Consider the following 18,420-nt stretch of genomic DNA (forward strand, 5'->3'; position numbering starts at 1 on the left):
AATGACTCAGGGTCCCTACGAGTAGGAGACTTCAGTAACTCAGAGTAAGAGATTTCACCTTGGGAAGTAAGAGGGATGAGATGTTGATGAGGTTCTTGTCAGTTGGCCATGATGTCAGTACCGCAGGTCAGCTACCAAGTGGGGATCTAATAGCAGAGTTGTGTATGTACACAAAGTGGCATTTCTGCCTACCATACAGAAAGTGGTCAACTGCAAAGAAGAGAACTGCTCAATAGTACTTAAAATCATTGAAGGTGACCAGTATCACTCTCCTGTGGAATTCATTCTGTGGCCTTCTTCAGCCAACACTTGATAGGCTGAAAGCAGTGATAGGAAAAAAATGTGTGATTGAGCCTCTGCTGGGTACTGGCAGTGGGGATAAACTGGGAAGATAAGAATAAAAAGATTTTAGAGTGTTACTGAAAACAGATTACAATTCCCTTACTTAGTGGAAATTTTCTGAGAACCTATTACATGCCAAGCAGTATGCAAGATGCTAAAGAGTTACTAGTGATCAAGATGCATTCCTGTCAGAGATTTTAAAGTTTAATGGAAGGGGCGCCGGGGTGATTCAGTCGGTTAAGTGTCTGACTCTTGATTTCAGCTCAGGTCATGATCTCAAGGTCATGAGATCGAGTCCTGTGCAGGCTCTGTGCTGAGTATAAAGCCTACTTGGGATTCTTCCTCCCTCTGCCACTCATCCCCACATGTGTAGACTCTCTAAATAAATATATAAGAATAAAGTTTAATTAAAGATAAAGACAAGGCATAATAATATACTTTGATGAGTGCTGTACATAATGGGAAGTAGTTCTCAGCTGGGAGCAATTCTGCATGTATACGCACATACACACATGCATGCATGAGCACGTATCTGTGGGAACCTTTAGCAACGTATGGAGATATTTCTGGTTGTCAGAACTTGGGGAAGAGGAGGTATGCTACTGGAATTTAGTGAATAGAGGCCAAGAATACTGCTAAATATCCTATGATGTGCAGGCAGGACAACCTCTAAAACAAAGAATTATGCAGTCCAAAATGTCAATAGTGCTAAGGTTGAGAAATCCTGCTATGAAGGCACATAAGAGGAACATCAAACTAGAGATTTTCTATAGACAGCAGAAGACCTCTCTAGAGATGGAGAAGATATCTAGGTAGGAAGTGGAGAAGAATTTACATGGTGTGTACAAAAATCTAGGGGGTAAAAATAACAGTGCATAAACGGGGAATAGTAGCCAGGAGCATCAGTGGCACCACTGTTGAGGAAATACATTGTGCCAGAGATCTACAAGGTAACAGATACGCATTTTAGGATGCAGTCCTCTGAGTCAGATATTATTTCCATTTTACAGATGAGGAACAACTATGGTTCAGGGAATGAAGTAAGCTGTCCTAGGTCATGTAGTCGGTGAATGGTGTGGCTGGAGAGCTGATTCAAGGTTTGCTAACTAACAATACCCTGACCAACCCCTAAAGTTGACTGCCCTTTCAAGCTGACACTGGCTGAGTCTGTTGGAAGAGAGTAATCAGGAAGCACACAACAGACCTCAGAAGTAATGCCAAAGGGCTTAAAGACTGTCCTGAAGCAGTGGGCAATCCCAGACAGATCAGAAATCAAAGAATCACAGGATCAAATCTGCCTTGAAGAAAGGTCACTTCTGGCTGCAGTGTAGGGAACAGGGTGAAGGAAGAGGATGTTGTAATTCACAAATCCATAGATTATGGTATCCTGAACAAGAAAGGTGACAGTGAGAAAAGAAGTCAAGAAGAGTTCAGAAACTAAGATTTATACTTAGTGATTTGCTGGAAGTCAAGCATGAAAGAGAGGATGACAACCAGGTTTCTGGCATGGTAGTAGACAGAGTTTGCCATTCAAGGCATACAGAACACAGCAGCATTAGGGGAGCAAATGTAATGAGTTCAGTTGGGGATGTAAAATTCATATTTAAATGGGGGGGGGGCGATACCTGGGTGGCACAGTTGGTTAAGGATCCAACTCTTTATTTCAACTTGGGTCTTAGGGTTGGTCGGGCTCTGCTCTTAGCAAGGAGTCTCCTTGAGATTCTGGCCCTCCCATTTGTATTCTTTCTCTCTCAGATAAATCAATCTTTAAAAAAAATACTAAAATAAATAAATGGAAGGGGAAAAAGACCAGCCTAGAGACAATAGATAATGTAAGACAGGAGAGGCGACTGAAGCAGCAGAGGCAGGAATGAGGACATTGAGCATGTTTAATGGGGACAGGGAGGCAGAGAGGCACTGGTCAAAGGGAGTAGATGCAGAGTTGGAGATGCCATGGACACATCAGTTCAGGTGACAGTCACTATAGAACAGGGAAAATGTTAGAGGCAAGCAAGCCGAAGTATGTTGGGACTATGGTGTTGTGTGTATTAACAAGATAGATTAGAAACCTTTCAGGATAATCAAAGGAGGAAGGCAGAGGGTGCTGTGGACTGAAGGTCTGTGACCCTCCAAAATTCATGTGTTGAAACCTCACCCCCAACATGATGGTATTACGATGTCTGGCTTTTGGAAGCTGATTAGGTCCTTAGGATGAAGCCTGCATGAATAGGGTAGTGGCCTTAATAAAAGAGGTCCCAGAGAGCTCCCTCACCCCCTTGTGAGGCCACACAGCAAGAAGACAGCTATCCATGAACCAGGAAGCAAACCCTCTCTAGACACCTGATCTGCTGGCACCTTGATCTTGGACTCTCCAGACCCCAGAACTGTGAGAAATAAATGTGTGCTGTTGAAGGTAGTCAGGCTATGGTATTTTTGTTATAGCAGCCTGAGCAGACAAAGACAGGGCCAGATGCTAACACTCTTAAAAAGTGTCAAATAGCTAACAACTATTTTATAAACTCAAGTAGTAAAATGGAGGAGGTTTTGTTTTGTTTTTTTTTTTTAAAAAAGTGTCAAATAGTAACATCTAGATTGACAGTTTATACTGATTAAAATTAGGGAGAGGAGAGACAATGATGATTTCAAAGAGGCCTCATCACAGCCAGATGAAAGGAATGAGCGGCAAAGGGCTTGAGGGTCATGGTATCATCAAGAGACTGCTAGAGTTCACTACAAATGAAGAACTAGGAATATTTAAGGAGACAAAGCCTGTTAGGGAGTTTGGTCAGAATGGACGTAAAGGCACCAGGGTGTTAGTAATGGAAGCTATGATGGTCAATGGTCTGGGAAGAGCCAGGGATGTACTGGATAGAGACAATGGACAAAGGAGTGACTGAGGAGCTGAATACAGAGGTGAAGTGCCTCATACCTTAATAAAATACTGATGCTAATGTAGGGCTTAGACCAAAGCTATGCAAAGGAACTCTCTGTGATGCTGGAAATGTTCTGTATGTGCACTGCCCAATACAGTGATCACTAGCTACTTGGAGTGTGGCTAGTGTGTCTGTGGAAAACACACAGCAGCTTCAGTGCACTGAGGTATAGCTCCCCAAAGACACCAGTGAGTCAACAATAGCCTCCTATGACTTAAAGTGCTTACAACACTGCTTGATCATGAAGTGGTAACTATTACTGTCACTATCATTCGATGTGTTTGATTTAGCATCTGTGGATCCAGACCCATTCTTAGCCAGAGATGCTATTCAATACACATATATTATTTATTAACTGTGGCGTGTTGCATGTCCTCAAAATTTCCCATGCACAAGGGAAAAGCATTTATCAGTGGTCATACATGAAAATGTACAAATGGCGTTATGGTCTTCACAGCATTCAAACTTGATCAGCAAATGAGAAGATTAAGCAGGCAGGTCTCTCCAAGCACTCTCCCACATTGTGCTATATTCTCTGACTAGTGACAGAACAAGGAGATTTGCAGAGGAATAAGAATTCTGCCAGTAAATCTGTTTAATTTTGCAAAGTCAACATTAACAGATTGGGATTCACTTTGCGTGTTTGGAAAAAAAAAAGAGTTTAGTTATGGAAGAGTAACCACAGAAATAATTGGAAAAGAAAAGAGGGCAATTCTGGTGTGGCTTTATTTTGGTCTTTTGAGACTTGCCTTGGTTTTCTCAAAATTGGCCTCCTCCGTCATTTGCACGGCTTGTTTCACCTGCTCATAAGCATTGGCTTCTCTCTGCTGCACATCTGTCAAGCTGCTCCTGATGGAAACCAGCGCAGACATTAAATCATCCCTTTCCCTGTCAGCGCAAAAAGAACATTCGAAACAAGCAGTGGTCAGATGATCTTGTATTCGTAAGTCAGGAAGAACAAGGCATTAACACGTAGTGGAAGGAGAGCCGGGGTGGGGTGGGCTGGCTCTGCACTCTGTAAAGCACCCCCAGAGAAAGACCCTCTGTCCTCCCTTGGCCAGGGGCAGGCAGGGCAGCCAGGAAAGGCTGAGCATTCATGGCAGGACTGCATCTGTGGGGCACAATAACTTATTGTGGGGAGGACTGCCCAACTCTAGGCTGCAGATTAAAGCCCAGAAAAGAGGAAGTCAGTTTAAAAATTTGAAGGGCAGGGGGTGGGGCAGGGGAAAAAGGAATAAGGCAGAGAAGGTGGGGACTGTATGTCAAAGGAGAACATATTTACTTATATATTCAGGGCCTACTAAGGTCCTACCAACACTGCTGACTCACCTCTCGTTTGTCTGAACAAATAGGTTCTTTCCTGTTTGTTTTCCTCCACAACCCTCTTTTCCACCCTTCCCTTTCAATTAAAATCTTTCACCAACTTATGAACACATTTCTTCTTTCAATGGGTAGGACTGATGAAACCCTCAAATACCCTGGTCACGCAGAGAACATTTACGATTTAACAAAATCTCATCCCGCTGGCTTCGATCACTGCCTGGCCCCACACCCTTGTCAGCAATTCTCAGAAGTCCTCTGAGCTAATCATTTCTTGGGGATTGATGCAACCAGATGCCAAAACACTTTGGTGTGTAAAATAGCAAAGAGTCAATCTCATGGGTTAAATAAATCATGTATAAGATTTTAGGATATTTGGGTTTTATCCACTGGATAAAAATGACCAGTAGACTGAAGAAAAAATGTGGTGGGAAACTTTCTATACACACAAAGCAAAAAAAAAAAAAAAAAAAAAAAAGTAAGTTGGACAGCTCTGCCTGCTATCCATGCTTTATTAAAGAGCTCAAGTTCTAAACTGTGGTTTCAGATTCAGTTCAAGTAACTGCTTGCAGTTTCCTGTTTTTTTTTTTTTTTTTTTGCCAAGTTCTAAACTATCAGGAAAGAGCCAGCTCTGATTTTTTTCTTCTTAAGTTTAGCAACCCTTAAGGAATAATAATTTCAAAGGTTATAATCTCTGAGTTTGAGTTGCTTTCAGAATTAACCAGTGATTCCATTTAAAAAAATCTCTTAACGATAAAATAATTTAAACTATTTGTGGTATTTGGAAAGCTCTCATATTTTAAGAAATATGCAATACTGAACAAAGTTACAATTATTAGTTTCATAAAAGCCTGTTTTGTTAAAAAAAGAAAAATAATTGCTTCAACTATCATAAAATTCATGAGAGCACAGTGATCTTAATTTAAGAATTTCTTGGTATGTTTTAAATTGAGAAAAATAATTTACTCTTATTTTGTTCTAAAGGAAATGAAAAAAGGGAGTTAATTATTTTGATCAAATACAAACACAATGGTTATGTAAAGAATAGAAGAATCAAAGCAAGGTGAAATCATTCTAGGTAAGAAAAAACAGATTATTTGAAGGCCAACGTGAAAGCCACTGAGAAAGCACTCAGTGATGCTTGGATCTGTTTGTGATGCCATGCCCTCAACTGAAGCCAAAGTTCCAACTAAAAAGAATTAACAGAAAAGCTCAGTGTTGATAGTATGCAGACAGATCACAAAGGGAACAAAATCCAACCAATTTGCTTCTTACGGGAGATTTAACACTTAGTATTATTTAATCTTTTTTCAGTATGTCTTCTTGCAGAGAGGAATATGCCACAGTAGCAGATAATCAGTGGAACAGAGGACAAAAGACCCAATGAATGAGTCGTGACTCTGCTACAGAAGGGCATCAAAAGAGGTAAAGTTCTAGTTCTAGTATCCTAGGATCTAGATTTGTTTTTAATTTAATTTTTTATGCATCTTTTTTTTAAAGGATCCTTTTTTTATTTTTTAATTTTTATTTATTTATGATAGTCACACAAAGAGAGAGAGAGAGGCAGAGACACAGGCAGAGGGAGAAGCAGGCTCCATGCACCGGGAGCCCGACATGGGATTCGATCCTGGGTCCAGGATCGTGCCCTGGGCCAAAGGCAGGCGCCAAACCGTTGCGCCACCCAGGGATCCCAGGATCTAGATTTTAAAAGTCACTAGGCTACCTAGAGTTGGAGACTAAAGAGTTTAGTTGTTCTGGTAGGAAGGTTTTCAGACAATCAACTCATCAAGTTCAGACCACAGACAATCATCAAAGATAAACACCCCCAAATACTGATGTCTTGTAAAGCTCATCATTCAACAGTGAGCCCATGAAATGATTACACTAAAAATCTGTATGGCCACCTGACTGACACACTCCCAATTTTCCAGTAGAGAAATGTACTGCATGCTGTAAGATGGCCTTCAGACCACCTGGGAGGCTCTAGAGAGATGCCTAAATTGCATACATACTTATAGGTACAGGAAGCCATCTTGCTATTTTAGGATTATCTACTCAGTTGCTACATTTTTGTTTTGCTTTATTTCAACTCATTCAGCCCTTCCTAAAAGCAAGCCCTGAAAACAAACCAGCTCTGGGCATGTTGGCCTGTCTTCCTACAAGGCTTTGCCTCCAGTCTCAAATCGAGGTCACCTTTGTGATTTAGCTCCCCCTCTTCTGGCCCCATGCCATTCTGCATCATCCGTCCTTCAGAAGCAGTCAATTCCAGCCATTGAGGAGAACCATCCAGGCAGCTACAGGTCTGCTCCAGAGCTCCCAGTTCACAGGCCCAGCCCAGAGCCCAGGCCTGAGCATGCCTCTCCCAGTGGGAAGCTGTACAAATACAGATGACCTACCAATATGATTGCAAAGTGGCAGTTATCCAAATTACCATCTGCAATGGCCAGAGGTCTGTGAGTACTTCAAGAACACCATGTGTCATCAAGGAGTCTTCTGAAGCAGAGCAAGAAAGACAGCATCAACACTGTCACATTCCATGACCAAATGATCCATGGAAGTGCAGCTAACACAGAAGTGGAGGCAAGGAGGTGGGTGCAAGTTCTGGGATGAACCAGCTAATAAGGAGCATTGAGTACTTAAGGAATTTAGTGCAACAATCAGAGCAACAAGCACTGAGAAAGTCCCTGAATAATCTGGGTCAAATGTCTATCTTTTTTTTTTTTTTTCCATTTATTTATTTGGTGGCGGCGGGGGTGGGGTGGGGTGAGGAGAACAAGCAGGGGGAAGGACAGAGGGAGAGGGAGAAGCAGATTCCCAGACAAGTAGAGAGCCTGACATGGGGCTCAATCCCAGGACTCCAGTATCATAACCTAAACCAAAAGTAGATGCTTAACTGACTGGGCCACTGGGGCACTCCTGGGTCAAATGTATAAAATAAGGAAGAGAGAGCTGGTATGATATACATGTATGCATGAGCTTCATCTTGAAAGATAAGGTGCCTAAGAAATGCCTGAAATTCTGGTTATTCCACAGGGAGTAGCAGTTTCAAGCAGAATTAGTAAGTACTATCCCTGTCTTTTAAAAGCAAGTCTAGGAGGCTGACTACAACATTTCCTTGTTCCTCATTTCTGGGAAGTTCCTGCATAGTTTTTCAAAGCCAACTACACACAACATTGCCAAGACCCACTCGAAATTCACAAGCTGGTCTAAAGTCCCAGGAGAGTACAGTAGTAATCACTTCTCTTTTCTGAACGGTACACAGAAACTTCTCCAAGGCATGAGGAGCTACGGAAACGGATCTAATATAAAAGTTCCATCCTGATTATTGATTTGAAGGTGCTTGATCATTACGTAGGTTACTGTCGCTCTTACCCACCCTATGACATAATGAGGCCTGAGTGGAAGTCAGAAGTTCAGAAACACTATAAGGCCTTCAAATCAGCTTTTAAAATATATCCAGTGTCATCAACAGTTGTTAAGTATACTCTCCTAACACAGGGCCACAAACATACTGGTGGTCTGCCTGATCCTGTCCTTCTCAAGTGCTCCAGTTACTCTTGTCATATATTCAATACATTCCATGCTAAAAGTTCAACAAAGGAACTTACAGCTCGTGTCACAATGCCACATTTCAAGCAAAGGCTGGGACACTCTTTTGAGGCATCACATTTGGGATATAGTTTTTTTAAATTCCCTCTTAGAATCCTGCAGGAAATTCTATGATAGAGGGCACTGAGGGTTTAGGCTTCTAATTATGCATAAAACTAGAAATTCAGACCTAAAAAGTGCTGGCCACCCTTCAAACTCAGCATAACTTTCAATATACAGCATTCTGAATTAATAAGTTGAAAGAAGTTGAACACCAGCTTAGGCCAAAGGAATCTTATAGACAAAGGTTTCATTGACAATAAAATCAGGAGCCTTCCACTATACTCTGTTATGAAAGTAGAACATGAGTTCATGATATGCTGACAAAGCAGAAAACTGAACAGAGAAGGTTGATATTTACTTTAAAAGACTAAGAGCTAAAATTTAGGATGGAGACAAAGGAATAGATCACTAAATAAGAATCCAATTTCTAAATGACTGTCAGCCCTGAAATCAATGCAAACATTGTAGTTTCCTCTTAAAATATTACTCTCATGAACTATAAGGATAATATGAAAGGCAAGAGGGGGAAAAAACCCTGTCTTTTATTTGTTGGTTTAGTTATACCAGACCATTTAGTTAAACTCTGTATCTCTTCATCAATGTGACTTTGAATATGCTTTTTGCCCTTTTTAAATGAAGTTTTCATTACATTCTCCTTCTAAACATAATTACCAACACAGCTAAAGACCCATTTGACACATACTTTGACTTTGGTACCATATTCCACCACTCAGTGGCAATCACTGTTAAATACTGGGTGCTTATCCTTTCAAATCTTTTTCTATGCCTATGTATGAACCTGAAGAAAATACATAGTATGGTCAGGTATGGACCTTTTTAAAAAATAAAAATACAAATGAGTTTCATTTCAGATGTGTCTTTTTCATTTTTATTTTTTTCCTTCAACAATACATTGTGGAGCTTAAGTCTCACATTAGTACACATAAATCTACCTCATTCTTTTTTTCTTTTACTGTGCATAACAATTTATCTAAACCTTTGAAGGATATTTAGGTTGTTCACACCTAAAAGAAAAACTTCTTGTTTTCCTCCACAGTTTCTGTATTCACACTTCTGACACCTTATGTGTGTTTTCAACACCAAGCAATTCTCCAATTCTCAGTTGATATTCACTCAATTGGGACATTAATTTCCTGGAGTTAGCACAGACCCCTCAGGTTAAGGCTCAGTCCCACAAGACTGTCTCCCACTTCAGGTACCAATTGCAAGTCCCAGATTGTCACCTGTACTTCTGAACAATTGGCCAGAAATCAAGGGCTCTCATGACCCGTACCTCAGTTTTGATAATTTGCTGACAGCTCAGAACTCAGGAAAGTGCTTTACTTACTATTCCCCTATTATAAAGGACACAATTCACAAACAGTTAAATGGAAGAGATGCACAGAGCAAAGTGTGTGGGAAGGGGGGTGGAGTTTCTGTGCCACCTCTGGGCATGCCACCCTCCCAGCATCTTGATATGTTCACCAGCCTAGAAGCCCTCCAAATTCCATTGTTTAGGGTTTTTATGGAGGTTCTATAGGCATGATTGATAAAATCATTAGGCATTGGTGACTGAACTCAATCTCCAGTCCCCGCCCACTCCACAGAGATTAGGGAGGAGGGCCTGAAAGTTCCAATGCTCTAATCACATGGCTGGTTGCCCTGGGAACCAGCCCCATACCCATCCTTAGTGGGTTTCCAAAAGTCATCTAATTAAGGTGAACTCCGGTATTACTCAGAGGAGCTTGTTAACAATAACAAAAGATGTTCCTTTCACCTTGATGTTCAAGAGCTATTTCAGGAGCAGGAAATAGAAACCAAGTATAACAAAGGATATTTCTATTGTTTTTATCATTTAGGAAATTATAGGTTAGGAGCTCTGTGCCAAGAATTAAAGATGAAGACCAAAATACATATTTCTTAACATATCACAATGTTACAACACCAATTACAAATAATGTTGCAAAAACATTCCCTAGAATGACTCCATTGTATACATACATAAGTTCTTTGGGTTAGATTTTGAAATATACTTTAACTATTAATGGGTAATGCTAAATTACCCGACAAAACAGTTATTGACTTACAGTTCCCACAAGTAGGGTGTGAAAATACTCGCTCACTCACAGCTCCCCAATTATTGTCACTATCAATCTCTTTAACTTTCACCAATTTGAGGGGTTGGTTTTTTGAAAATCTGCATTTCCCTGAATAATAACAGAGTGAATACCTTCTCTTATATTGACATCTCCCCTATTTAATTGCTCACCAATTCCTTTTTTTTTTTTTTAAAGATTTTATTATTTATTTATTTGACAGAGAGGGAGGGAGACAGCACGCAAACAGGTGGAGCAGCAGAGGTGAGCAACAGACTTCCTGCAGAGCAGGGAACCTGATGGGCAGGCTCAATCCCAGGACCCTGAGATCATGACCTGAGCCAAAGACAGACACTCAACTGACTGAGCCATCTAGGTGCCCCTGCTCACCAATTCCTATTCTTTATCCACATTGCAACTGTACAGTTTGTCCTTTGTGTTTGAAACAAAGGATGTTCTTTAGATAATATACCAATTTTTTGTTATGCAACATGCAAATATTTTCCCCAGTCTTTTAATTTCATTTGTATCATTATATCATAAGTTTCTTTTTAATGAAGCTAAATGTATAATTTCTTCCTTTATAGCATTCATTTTCCATACCATGTTCAAGATTTGACCTAGCCAGAAGCCATAAAGATAATTTCCTATATTTTCTTTTAATGCTTTTATAGTCTGAATTATATCTGGGTCTTTAAACCATCTTGAATTTGTTTTTGTGAAGTATGGTTCTATTCTTTTTGTTTCTAATGTAAACATGTAAATTTTTAATTTCTCTGAGCCTCAGTTTCCCTAGCTGCAAAAATGAGGGTAATAATATTTACCTCATAAATGCTAAAAAAGATTATTTTTTTAAAAACTGCCTGGCAGGGCAGCCCAGGTGGCTCAGTGGTTTAGCGCCTGCCTTCGGCCCAGGGCGTGATCCTGGAGACCCAGGACCGAGTCCCACGTCGGGCTCCCTGCCTGCTTCTCCCTCTGCCTGTGTCTCTGCCTTTTTCTCTGTCTCTCATGAATAAATAAATAAATAAATCTTAAAAAAAAAAAAATGCCTGGCAGAGTCCTTGGTATGTAATAAATGTTTGCCACATGGTAGTTGGATCTGAAAATATATTTAATATATACTTACTAAATTTTATAGTTACGTGAAATAAATAACAATAATTTAATATATATTTAAAAAATATAAGAATAATTTAATATAATATTTAACAAAAAATAGGACCATCAGCTCAGATTATAGAAACTATTCTTTAGTCCATACTAGAGAAATTCAGGGCTTTTTTTTTTAAAAGATTTATTTATTTATTCATGAAAGACACAGAGAGAGAGAGAAAGAGAGAGAGAGGCAGAGACACAGGCAGAGGGAGAAGCAGGCTCCATGCAGGGAGCCCGATGTGGGACTTGGTCCTGGGTCTCCACGATCACAACCTGGGCTGAAGGCAGGCGCTAAACCACTGAGCCACCCAGGGATCCCAGAATTTCAGTTTTTATGTAACAACCAAAAGGTTAGTCACTTATGGAAACCATTGCTACTAGACATTTTGATTGCTTTTGGAGTATGAGAGGTACAGAGGAGTTTTAATATTTATGGGGCATTTATTATTTGTCAGGAACTCTTTTAAGCACTGTATAGGTATTCTTTCAAAGAACCCTCAAAATAACACTATTAGGTACTTCTATCTCCATTCTTAAAATGGGGAAATTGAGGTATGAGAAGTTAAGTAACTTTCATGAGGTTATATAGGCAGTTAGTAGTAGAACCAGAAAATGAATCCCCAGGCAATTTTGCTCTAATCACAAGGCTAAGTGTCCCAGTAGAATCCCAACATGTAGGTATTATTCCTCCAAACAAGAGAAGTCCAGGAGGTACCTGAGTGGCTCAGTTGAGCGTCTGCCTTCAGCTCAGGTCAGGATCCCAGAGTTCTGGGATCAAGCCCCAAGTCAGGCTCCCTGCTCAGTGGGAAGCCTGCATCTCCCTCTGCCTTTGCCTCCCTCAATCTGCCAGTGCTTGCACACTCTTGTGTTCTCCCTCTTTCTCAAATAAATAAAAAATCTTAAAAAAAAAAAGAATTCCTTTCAAATTCACTTTTGTTACAAAAAGTGCCGGATTTGCAATTATAGACTCATAGACATGAGCAGAATTAAAAAGATTATTTACTTTAATCCTCTCACTTCAAGATGAGACCGAGGCCAAGAGAGGTAAAATCACTTGTCCCAAGGACCTGGTCACACACAGCTGGCAGAACTCACCTGTTCTGTCTTTAAGAAAACTCCAATGAAATAAAGTAAAATCCATTTTATTTGAAGCTCAGCATCAATCCCACAAGAGACAGCATGGGGATGAAAGAGCACAATGCTCCTTTAAAGACACAATTTTCCATGTTGCAAAATCTCCGTGTGGAGAAGCATACTTACTTAGTCAGTCTTTCAATGGTCTGCACATGAACATTATTATGGGTTTGGGAGAGAACAGCTTCATGCTGAGCACATTTCAAACAAAGGCCACCAACTCGATTAGAAATATTAGTAGCAAGAAGAGACTCTTTATGCTTTAGTTGCTCTTTAAGATCTTCACAATTTTTCTGATATTCAGCTAGGTCTTTCCTGAAAAGAAGGAAAAGAAAGTTCTAGTAAGTACTAGGTACATTACTTTCACATATTATCCCAGAGATAACTGCTACTATCACTTATGGGTGCTTACCTTATGAGGTGCTCTGTATACAATATCTAATTAATTCTTACCACAACCCTAAAACGTAAGTGTGATTATCCTAATTGACACTTTGAATAAAGTGAGACTTGAATATATTAAATAATTAGCCCAAGTTCTTGTAAGATTTTAACACAGATTAGTCTGCCTCTTGATAACTGGCTCTCTGTTCAAAGGATCCCATCTCCATTACATTATATTACACACTGATCAAGAATAAAACTCCAAATACAAATCCTAAATAAATTCTCTCAAAAAAGAAGTGAGGCAATGTAACATCCTTGAATTGAGGGAAATGCCCTATTCCAAGTGTTAACCCTTAGAAAATTACATAAAGCTCATGAGTTTTATCCAGGAGTAACTTACTATTGCTCATTCTTCTTTAGGAGAAAAAAAACTTTAAAAAATTCTCTAACCACAAAGTTCTATAAAAAGCTATTTCATAAGAAAGTGGGCTGCTCTCTTCTTCTAGAAAGAAGCTATATAGAATTTACCAGCCCATGGAGATTTATAAAGTAGCAGCTATTAGCTGGAAATAAGCAGCTTGCTAAAAGAAAGTGTTGAAGAAGTGTCTATTATGTGTGTGTTTATGTGTGTGTGTCTATTTGTTTTATTATAGGAGATCATCCTTGGATGAGTTCTTCTCCATGCTGACCTTTTAAGGATAAAACAACCAATGTATGGGTTGTATTTTCACCCCCATCCTTTCTCCATAAAGCTTTGGTAAAGTCAACTGGGACAATTGAGCTTCCTTGCACAGATATTCCTTTCCTATTGTGTATGTGTGTGTGTGTGTGTGTGTGTGTGTGAATAAAACGTCCTAGTTTACAAAGGAGAAAATAGCCCTTAAATACTTGGACTACTGAAAGCATGTACTTTATCTCCAGCTCAATCAGTTTCTATTATACTCAGGGAGCTATAGCTCTCCTAACCAGCTATCACAGAAGAGAAACCAATAATCGAGTCACACAATACCTCCACTCTGGAATGGAGGTGGAGGAGGGGGGGAGCTTTCAGGCAGCACTGAGGAGGTAGGAAAGATCCGCAGGCAATCTAAGGGTTAAAAAAGCTAATCTAGGGCAGCCCCGGTGGCGGTGGCACAGCGGTTTAGTACCGCCTGCGGCCCAGGGTGTGATCCTGGAGTCCCGGGATCAAGTCCCGCGTCAGGCTCTCTGCATGGAGCCTGCTTCTCCCTCTGCCTGTGTCTCTGCCTCTCTCTCTGCATCTCTATGAATAAATAAATAAAATCTTAAGAAAAAAAAAAAGCTAATCTAATGACAGTCTGAGGTGAAAAAAAAGCTGTTTTTGCCCTTTGCCCAAGATATCTTCAGCATAATATGTTTTTTTTCTAAAATATCATGTAGAAAAAGTCTGACTTTCAAAGTCTTTGTAAAAGGAACTTTGGAAGCACATTCCAAAATCAAAGGGTCTCCATTACTATTTCTGTCAGTTTCAAATTCAAAACACTCAGACAGATGTGATTATTTGAAATGCCAAAAAAATTAAAAAGAAATAAATACCAGAAAGCCAGAGTTTCTGAGAGTGGTGGTTTTATCTCTTTCTTAAAGAAAATGACTCCAAATAATCTTAAGTTATACTAAAAGAAAAAGAAAGAAATAGAAGCTGCAGGGAACAAAGTCTAGTTCATTCTAAAGTAGTATTTTAGTGTAATAAAAGATGGCACATTTGACTTATGAATGAGACAAAATAAGTCAAATTACCACAGTGACCTAGAAATATATTACTTTAAAAACTGAAGAATCAGGGATCCCTGGGTGGCGCAGCGGTTTGGCGCCTGCCTTTGGCCCAGGGCGCGATCCTGGAGACCCGGGATCGAATCCCACGTTGGGCTCCCGGTGCATGGAGCCTGCTTCTCCCTCTGCCTGTGTCTCTGCCTCTTTCTCTCTCTCTCTCTCTCTCTCTCTCTCTCTCTCTCTCTCTCTCTGTGTGTGACTATCATAAATAAATAAAATTTTTTTAAAAAATTTTAAAAAAAATAAAATTAAAAAAAACTGAAGAATCAAAACCCAATGGAAATCACAATATAATAAAAGCAAGAAAGCAAAAAGTAGGCCATTTTATAAATGCTAGGTTTCTTCATAAAAAAATAAAAGTCTCTGCAGAAACCCTAAAACTAATCAGGATAAGGTATAAAGTGCATAAAAGCAAATTAAAACAAATGGTAGTGTGCATGAAAGCCAAGAGTTCTGGTACTTAACATTATTGTGCTTATGTCTCAAATAATATGTGGCCTGAAGATTTTAAATTTTATTTCAAATTAGACTTATTAAAGTTATAAAGATTATTTTAAAGTTTGTTTGATTGAAAAATATTTCATTGTCACTATTTAAAATAAGCTTTAACACCTCCCAAAATCAACTCCTGATATCATTTTCTGCCCATAATACATACTAATCGTTAATCTATAATATATAGGTTTTATTGAGATATCTTTTAAAAAGGTCAAAAAATACTTGAAAACTTACTGTGTATATAAAAGTACCCCCCCAGTTTCACTTCCCATAATTTGAGTTACTGAGGTCAACCAAGGTTCAGAAGCAGATGATCGACCCTCTGATGGATGATCAGAAGGTCAGTGGTAGCCTTAATCGTCTAGGTCACAACGCGTATGTCATTCCCCTCACTTTATCTCATTACACGGGGAATTTTATTTATTTATTTGTTTGTTTGTTTATTTATTTTTATTTATTTATTTATGATAGTCACAGAGAGAGAGAGAGAGAGAGAGAGGCAGAGACACAGGCAGAGGGAGAAGCAGGCTCCATGCACCGAGAGCCTGACGTGGGATTCGATCCCGGGTCTTCAGGATCGCGCCCTGGGCCAAAAGCAGGCACTAAACCACTGCGCCACCCAGGGATCCCCTACATGGGGAATTTTAGATCTCATATCATCCCAAGCATCAATGCAGGACAATAAGCTATTTTGAGAGACCATATTCTCATAACTCTTTTTTTCCCATAACTCTTAATACAGTATATTGCTATAACTATTCTATTATTAGTTAGCTGTTTGTCTCTTACTGTGCCTAATCTCTTATAAATTAAACTTTATCATAGATATGTATGTACATGGAAAACAATATATATATATAGGGTTCAGTACTATCCACAGTTTCAGGCATCTCTTGAGGGTCTTTGAATGTATTTCCTACAGAAAAGAGGGGACTAGTATACTCATATTCATAATATATAGAAAAATGCTCAAACTATTATTGTTAAAATTTTTAAAATTAGATAAAAATACCTATAAAGAAAAAATACTTGCTTCTAATTTGAAAACCACAATGCTTTATTTTCAGTATTTTATTTTAAAAGCGTAATTTCTACCAGAGCAGCTAGTGAATCTTAATTCCATGAGAAAACACAAATATTTCATAACTGATAAAGGGACAAAATTTATAATGCAGATCACAGTTCTCTGAGATGAGACTTCACAATTTTATGCTCCTGTTCCTTTAATACCTGAGGATATTTCTTATATTGAACATAAAATGTCATCAAGTCATTCTTATATTGAGTAAACCTAGCATGTCAGCAAACATTTGAATATATTTTACCATCATTATGCTTTTGCTATGATTTTTAAATGGATGATGATACTTTACCTTAAAAACTTCAATTGAGATTCCAGGATACCAGTCTTTTCTTCATAAGTAAGCTTTAGCCTCTCCTTTAGAAAAGAAAACAAACAGTGTGCCTTTTCTCCATGTTCTGTGCTTTATTAGCAAATTTTAATTACTAATATTAAACTCAATTTCCTTCCTTTTACCAAAGAGGAAAAATAATGTGTCCTCTCCAGAAACACTTTCTGTAACTCACTTTTATTGAGCGTATACCCACAAAGAAGTACTTAGTCATGAAATGGTTATTTGCTGCCCTCTCCCCATTTCTTTAAAAAATGCATACAGCAGGGGATCCCTGGGTGGCTCAGCGGTTTGGCCCCTGCCTTTGGCCCAGGGCACGATCCTGGGGTCCCGGGATCGAGTCCTGCATCAGGCTCCCGGCATGGAGCCCGCTTCTCCCTCCTCCTGTGTCTCTGCCTCTCTCTCAATCTCTGTGTCTATCATGAATAAATAAATAAATAAATAAATAAATAAATAAATAAATAAATAAATCTTTAAAAAAAATGCATACAGCAGTTCTTACTTTTAAAAGTGTGACTCTGGGAAAAAACAATTTTAACCTATAAGGTCCATGAGGGCAAGGATCCCACACTGTGAATGCTGTGTATTGACAAACAATAAATGAGTCCTGGATGAATGATAAAAGGAAAGTTATAAATCACAGTAAATGACAGACCAAACTGATATACTAATTACAAGAGTTGCTAGTATTCTCCTGTTCTTTCATTCAGCAAATATTTATTGGGTATCTAAGATGGAGATGACTTTAACCCCAAGGAGCTTATATTCTCAGAAGGAACAGAAAAACATGAGGACAGGGCAGCCCAGGTGGCTCAGCGGTTTAGCGCCACCTTCAGTCCAGGTCCTGATCCTGGAGACCCAGGATCAAGTCCTGCATCGGGCTCCCTGCATGGAGCCTGCTTCTTCTCCCTCTGCCTGTGTCTCTGCCTCTCTCTCTCTCTCTCTCTCTCTCTCTCTCTCTCTCTCTCTGTGTGTGTGTGTGTCTCTCATGAATGAATGAATGAATGAATGAATGAATAAATAAATAAATAAAATCTTTTAAAAAAATAAAAGAAAAACATGAGGACAATTTCAATTATATATAATTCACTCCAGGGAGGTATATAGAAGGTAAACTGAAATCAGAGATGCAGGAACTTGTAATTCAGCTTAAGAGAACTAAAGAAGACTTCATGGAAGAAGCACTAATACTTAAAGGATTAACTTCCAATAGAGAAAAAGGCATAGAGGCTAGAGAAAACATGTCTGGCCAGTGAGTGGATCTGTATCCCCACAGATAAAAAGCTAGATGGAAGAGTGGATAGAGATGGGTGGTACAGGTGAGAATGGGCCATGGAAAACTAAATACATAAGACCTTTACCCAGACAATTCATGTAATCTCCATGTAGTAGAGGCACTGGGTGAACATTGAAAACTTTATCAGATTTGAACCTTAAGTCACTCTGAAGTATGGAAAAGGGAAGACCAATGAAGAAGTGCACTGCAACTACAGAGGGAAGAGATAGGCACGTGAATAAACGTAATCAAACAGTAAGGAAGGAAAAGAAAGAATTTAGTAGGGAGCTACATAAGACCAAAATTGACAGAATTTTGTAATTTAATAGATAATGGGGGAGAAAAATATATTAAAAATAATCCTAGGGCAGCCCCGGTGGCGCAGCGGTTTAGCGCCACCCGCAGCCCGGGGCATGATCCTGGAGACT

At 39.3% G+C, this 18,420-nt stretch overlaps 1 protein-coding gene across 9 annotated transcripts in view; it reads right to left on the minus strand.

Moving 5' to 3' along the window:
* SDCCAG8 (SHH signaling and ciliogenesis regulator SDCCAG8) overlaps positions 1-18,420 on the minus strand; it is a 241,883-nt gene that overhangs the window by 181,300 nt on the left and 42,163 nt on the right. For 8 of the 9 annotated variants that reach the window (XM_041751159.1, XM_041751175.1, XM_041751144.1 and 5 more), the window contains 3 exons: positions 16,678-16,742; positions 12,758-12,946; positions 4,025-4,163 (listed from right to left, as the gene is read on the minus strand). In XM_041751159.1, coding sequence (XP_041607093.1) covers positions 4,025-4,163; positions 12,758-12,946; positions 16,678-16,742 — 393 coding nt within the window. The remainder of the gene's footprint in view (positions 1-4,024; positions 4,164-12,757; positions 12,947-16,677; positions 16,743-18,420) is intronic. The other variant, XM_041751145.1, reaches the window with a different exon arrangement.

The sequence above is a fragment of the Vulpes lagopus genome, chromosome 1 (assembly GCF_018345385.1).
Source record: "Vulpes lagopus strain Blue_001 chromosome 1, ASM1834538v1, whole genome shotgun sequence".
Taxonomy (NCBI): domain Eukaryota; kingdom Metazoa; phylum Chordata; class Mammalia; order Carnivora; family Canidae; genus Vulpes; species Vulpes lagopus.